We start from the raw sequence: 6,000 nt of genomic DNA, 5'->3' as shown, positions 1-6,000 counted from the left end.
GTTCAGAGCTCTAATTTGCCTAATCTATTATTTCTAATGGATCCTATCTGTTTACTCAGTGTGGAGATTTCATATCACTGTGAAATATCCCTTGGAGATCCCAAAGATCTGACCAAATATAAACTGCTAATATTCCACTAATTAGGCTATTACTGCTCAGCCAATGAAGGCTAACCAATACTTCCAAATGCAAGATACACCATAAGAAGGTTTAACCAATAACCAGACTCTTATCAAAAACTCCTGTATCTTTTCTTTATAATCTCTGTTTCATCAGATATCCAGGAGATAATTTCAGGGTTCACTAGACATTAACTGAGTATACCCCCTATTGTAAACGTTCATAATTTTGTTGTTTTTAGTTGAAATACGCTGAAATGATTTTCCTTTTTAAAGTATTTACATAAGTGAGACAAGTAAATACAACTGAAGGAGTCAAGATTAAAAATTCTCTTAAGCACATACATAAATTTCATAATACATATCACCTGAATACTTACAAAAAATCTTTAAATTTAATAATCATTGCCATATTTTCTCATGATTTATACAATTTAAAAATAAGCCTGTGCATTCACACAGATTTTTTAAAATACAGCATCTGTTTGAATCACAAATGATTAGCAAAATCCATTACTTCATAGTTCACCATCATCCATAAAAACCTCATTTCACTGAATACTTAGGAAAAAGCAGGCTGGTGTTCAATGGTAAAGTATATTACAGTCAAGGGCAGTTTTAATTTTAAAGGCACAAATCTTCATAGGAATCTGTTTGTAACCTTTTGACATTGCAGTAGCAATACGGTAAAAGTCTCTAGTCTGTGAATAAGTCAGTTTCCTTTCACGACTGATGGTGGTCAGTATGAAACGCTGGGAGGTACACCCTACAATTTAGGAATTGGTGTGGCCGCCAGTGCTATGCTTTCAATTGCACACTCATCGGTTCCTCTGCGGATCCGGAAGTAACCATCCTCACCCCAGCCAGGGCCCCAGCTGTTTTTAACAATCCAGTAATCCAGTCCAGAGGCCAAGTCAGTGCCATAGCCCACCAGCAGGACAGCGTGATTGGTCAGCTCAAAGGGGTTGAAAGGGTCTCTCAGACCAGTGTGGTGGTAAATCCCCTTGTGGTAGTGGAAGAAGTCATTGTACACTTCAAAGGCAACTGCCACGGGCCCGTGATGGACCAGCTCAAGCTTCATCAGGGCTTCATTGCAGCCCCCATAGAAACCTCCCACATAGTGGTACTCGGAGGAGTAGTAATGGAAGCAGTCCTCTTTCAGTATGCATGGAGAATCTGTGCCTGTGTAGGGGAAGCAGGCCTCTTCCACCAGCCCAAAATCTTGGGCATGCTTTCCTGCAATGAGGTATGGGAAGCCACCTTCACAGCCTGAAGATGAAGAACACACAGAGTTATTATTACCCTCTATTAGAAAGGGGTACAAAAGAAACCGTCCCATTTCATATTTTTTCTTTTCTATGCCATTAATTATTCTTTATGTCACCCCTAGAAGTTGTTTCTTAGCTTAAATACCACTTCATTCATCCATCCATCAGCCATCTATTTGACTGACATTTATTCGGCACCTGATATGGAAGGTAGCTTCGTGGTTAAGTGGGAGGCTCTGAAGCCTGACTATATAGGTTCAATCCAAAACTGGGTTAAGAATTGATAATTTCTCTGTACCTCTGTTTACTTATCTGTAAAATATAGATAGCAATAGCACCTTCCTTGTAGGATTAAATTAATTACTTCATGTAAAAGCAATAAAAGTTCGCTATTATTGTCATTATTAAATAGCCAGACACTTCCTCAAGGAAGTCTTCTCTGACCACCTCTTGCAGAAAAGTCTAAACCAGGTCCCCATATCCTTCCTCCAGTCCTGGCCCTATTACAGGCATATCTCAGAGACACTGCAGGTTCAGTTCCAGACTACCACAATAAAGCAAATATCACAATATATTAAGTCACACAAATGTTTTGGTTTCCTAGTGCATATAAAAGTTATGTTTACAGTCTACTGTAGTCTATTAAGTGTGCATTTTGTTTAAAAAACAGTACACACACCTTAATTTTAAAATGCTTTATTGCTAAAAAAAAAACCCGCTAACCATCACCAGAGCATTCAATGAGTTATAATCTTTTTGCTGGGCAGAGGGTTGGAAATATTTCACGAATTACCAAAATGCGATAAAGAGACATGAAGTGAGCAAATCCTGTTGCAAAAATGGCACTGACAGACTTGCTCAATGCAGGGTTGCCACGAACCTTCAATTTGTAAAAAAAAAAAAATGCTGTATCTGAGAAGCACAGTAAAATGAGGTATGCCTGTATACACATCTAGAACCCTTTTTCTTCACTGTTCTTATAATTATTTAATTTCTATTTTCCTCACTTAACTGTAAGCTTCATGAGGGTAAGGACTCTCTTGATACTTCAGAGTCCCCAGGGCCCAAAAGTCACAATGTCAGAGTTTAGTAAGTATTTCAGAAAGAAGGAAAGGCTCACTGACAATCATTCACCAGCAGTTTCACTGGTGAACTGAGAAACTCTCTAGTGGCCAAACCTGCGGTTGACAGCAGAAAACTTTAACATGAGAATGTTTCTCCCTGAATCAACGGCAGCTGGGCTTTCTACACACCTTACATATAGCCTGTTCTAGAAGCCTACGTACACAATTTTTAAATCCTTCTGGAGAGAAACCAGTTTCGTATGATTTTAATAAGAATTAGGTTTCAGAATGAGACCTTATTTGGAACTGAAATTCATGCTTAGAAGCTGAGTGGCCTTCAAAATACTATAGAACAACTTCATGTCTGTTCCTTGTCTATAAATAGAGTTAACAGCTACTCTTTTCAGGGTTTGAGCACTGTTGGGTAATGCATGTAAGAGGCTCCAAAGAGCCAGTGCTTACTCAAAATACAGCAATTATTGACATCTTGCTGGATGGTGCAGTGAATTCCATGAGAAACCACTTGATAATAAGTGATACAGCCAGAACTTGCACCCAGGTTTTTTTTTTTTGAATTTTAAAATTTTAATTTATTTATTTTTTTATACAGCAGGTTCTTATTAGTCATCCATTTTATACACATCAGTGTATACATGTCAATCCCAATCTCCCAATTCATCACACCACCACCACCACCCTCCACCGCTTACCCCCCTTGGTGTCCATACGTTTGTTCTCTACATCTGTGTCTCAATTTCTGCCCTGCAAAACGGTTCATCTGTACCATTTTTCTAGGTTCCACATATATGCATTAATATACGATATTTGTTTTTCTTTCTGACTTACTTCACTCTGTATGACAGTCTCTAGATCCATCCACGTCTCAACAAATGACCCAATTTCGTTCCTTTTTATGGCTGAGTAATATTCCATTGTATATAGGTACCACTTCTTCTTTATCCATTCATCTGCCAATGGGCATTTAGGTTGCTTCCATGACCTGGCTATTGTAAATAGTGCTGCAATGAACATTGCGGTGCATGTGTCTTTTTGAATTATGGTTTTCTCTGGGTATATGCCCAGTAGTGGGATTGTTGGATCATATGGTAATTCTATTTTCAGTTTTTTAAGAAACCTCCATACTGTTCTCCATAGTGGCTGTATCAATTTACATTCCCACCAACAGTGCAAGAGGATTCCCTTTCCTCCACACCCTCTCCAGCATTTGTTGTTTGCAGATTTTCTGATGATGCCCATTGTAACTGGTGTGAGGTGATACCTCACTGTAGTTTTGATTTGCATTTCTCTACTAATTAGTGATGTTGAACAGCTTTTCATGGGCCTCTTGGCCATCTGTATGTCTTCTTTGGAGAAACGTCTATTTAGGTCTTCTGCCCGTTTTTTGATTGGGTTAATTGCTTTTTTAATATTGAGTTACATGAGTTGTTTATATATTTTGGAGATTAATCCTTTGTCCGTTGATTCATTTGCAAATATTTTCTCCCATTCTGAGGATTATCTTTTCGTCTTGTTTATGGTTTCCTTTGCTGTGCAAAAGCTTTTAGAGTTTCATTAGGTCCCATTTGTTTATTTCTGTTTTTATTTCTATTACTCTAAGAGGTGGATCAAAAAAGATCTTGCTGTGATTTATGTCAAAGAGCATTCTTCCTATGTTTTCCTCTAAGAGTTTTATAGTGTCCGGTCTTACATTTAGGTCTCTAATCCATTTTGAGTTTATTTTTGTGTATGGTATTAGGGAGTGTTCTAATTTCATTCTTTTACATGTAGCTGTCCACTTTTCCCGGCACCACTTATCGAAAAGACTGTCTTTTCTCCATTGTATATCCTTGCCTCCTTTGTCATAGATTAGTTGACCATAGGTGCTTGGGTTTATCTCTGGCCTTTCTATCTTGTTCCATTGATCTATATTTCTGTTTTTGTGGCAGTACCATATTGTCTTGATTACTGTAGCTTTGTTGTATAGTCTGAAGTCAGGGAGTCTGATGCCTCCAGCTCTGCTTTTTTCCCTCAAGACTGCTTTACCTATTTGGGGTCTTTTGTGCCTCTGTACAAATTTTAAGGTTTTTTGTTCTAGTTCTGTGAAAAATGCCATTGGTAATTTGATAGGGATTGCACTGAATCTGTAGATTGCTTTGGGTAGTATAGTCATTTTCACAATGTTGATTCTTCCAATCCGAGAACATGGTATATCTCTCCATCTGTTGGTATCATCTTTAATTTCTTTCATCAGTGTCTTATAGTTTTCTGCATACAGGTCTTTTGTCTCCCTAGGTAGGGTTTATTCCTAGGTATTTCACTCTTTTTGTTGCAATGGTAAATGGGAGTGTTTCCTTAATTTCTCTTTCAGATTTTTCATCATTAGCATATACGAATGCAAGAGATTTCTGTGCATTAATTTTGTATCCTGCAACTTTACCAAATTCACTGATTAACTCTAGTAGTTTTCTGGTGGCATCTTTAGGATTCTCTATGTATAGTATCATGTCACCTGCAAACACTGATAGCTTTACTTCTTCCTTTCTGATTTGGATTCCTTTTTCTTTTTCTTCTCTGATTGCTGTGACTAAAACTTCCAAAACTATGTTGAATAATTGTGGTGAGAGTGGACATCCTTGTCTTGTTCCTGATCTTAGAGGAAATGCTTTCCGTTTTTCACCATTGAGAATGATGTTTGCTGTGGGTTTGTCGTATATGGCCTTTATTATGTTGAGGTAGGTTCCCTCTGTGCCCACTTTCTGGAGAGTTTTGATCATAAATGGGTGCTGAATTTTGTCAAAAGCTTGTTCTGAATCTATTGAGATGATCATATGGTTTTTATTCTTCAATTTGTTAATATGATGTATCACATTGATTGATTTGCGTATATTGAAGAATCCTTGCATCCCTGGGATAAATCCCTTGATCGTAGTGTACGACCCTTTTAATGTGTTGTTGGATTCTGTTTGCTAGTATTTTGTTGAGGATTTTTGCATCTATATTCATCAGTGGTATTGGTCTGTAATTTTCTTTTGTTGTAGCATCTTTGTCTGGTTGTGGTATAAGGGTGATGGTGGCCTCATGGAATGAGTTTGGGAGTGTTCCTTCCTCTGCAATTTTTTGGAAGAGTTTTGAGAAGGATAGGTGTTAGCTCTTCTCTAAATGTTTGATAGAATTCACTTGTGAAGCCATCTGGTCCTGGACTTTTGTTTGTTAGAAGATTTTTAATCACAGTTTCATCACTTGTGATTGGTTTGTTCATATTTTCTATTTCTTCCTGGTTCAGCCTTGGAAGGTTATACCTTTCTAAGAATTTGTCCATTTCTTCCAGGTTGTCCATTTTATTGGCATAGAGTTGCTTGTAGTAGTCTCTTAGGATGCTTTGTATTTCTGCGGTGTCTGTTGTAACTTCTCCTTCTTCATTTCTAATTTTATTGATTTGAGTCCTCTCCTTCTTTTTCTTGATGAGTCTGGCTAATGGTTTATCAATGTTGTTTATATTCTTAAAGAACCAGCTTTTAGTTTTATTGATCTTTGCTATTGTTTTCTTT

At 37.5% G+C, this 6,000-nt stretch overlaps 1 protein-coding gene across 1 annotated transcript in view; it reads right to left on the bottom strand.

Annotated features, from left to right (window-relative positions):
* Nucleotides 1-230: 230 nt before the first annotated feature.
* The window catches only part of CTSC (cathepsin C), a 41,364-nt gene continuing 35,594 nt past the window's right edge, over nt 231-6,000 (bottom strand). The window contains exon 7 of the mRNA XM_059930614.1: nt 231-1,389. Coding sequence (XP_059786597.1) covers nt 887-1,389 — 503 coding nt within the window. The 3' untranslated portion in view covers nt 231-886. The remainder of the gene's footprint in view (nt 1,390-6,000) is intronic.

The sequence above is a fragment of the Balaenoptera ricei genome, chromosome 8 (assembly GCF_028023285.1).
Source record: "Balaenoptera ricei isolate mBalRic1 chromosome 8, mBalRic1.hap2, whole genome shotgun sequence".
NCBI classification, from domain to species: domain Eukaryota; kingdom Metazoa; phylum Chordata; class Mammalia; order Artiodactyla; family Balaenopteridae; genus Balaenoptera; species Balaenoptera ricei.
This window is presented reverse-complemented; position numbering and strand designations above follow the sequence as displayed.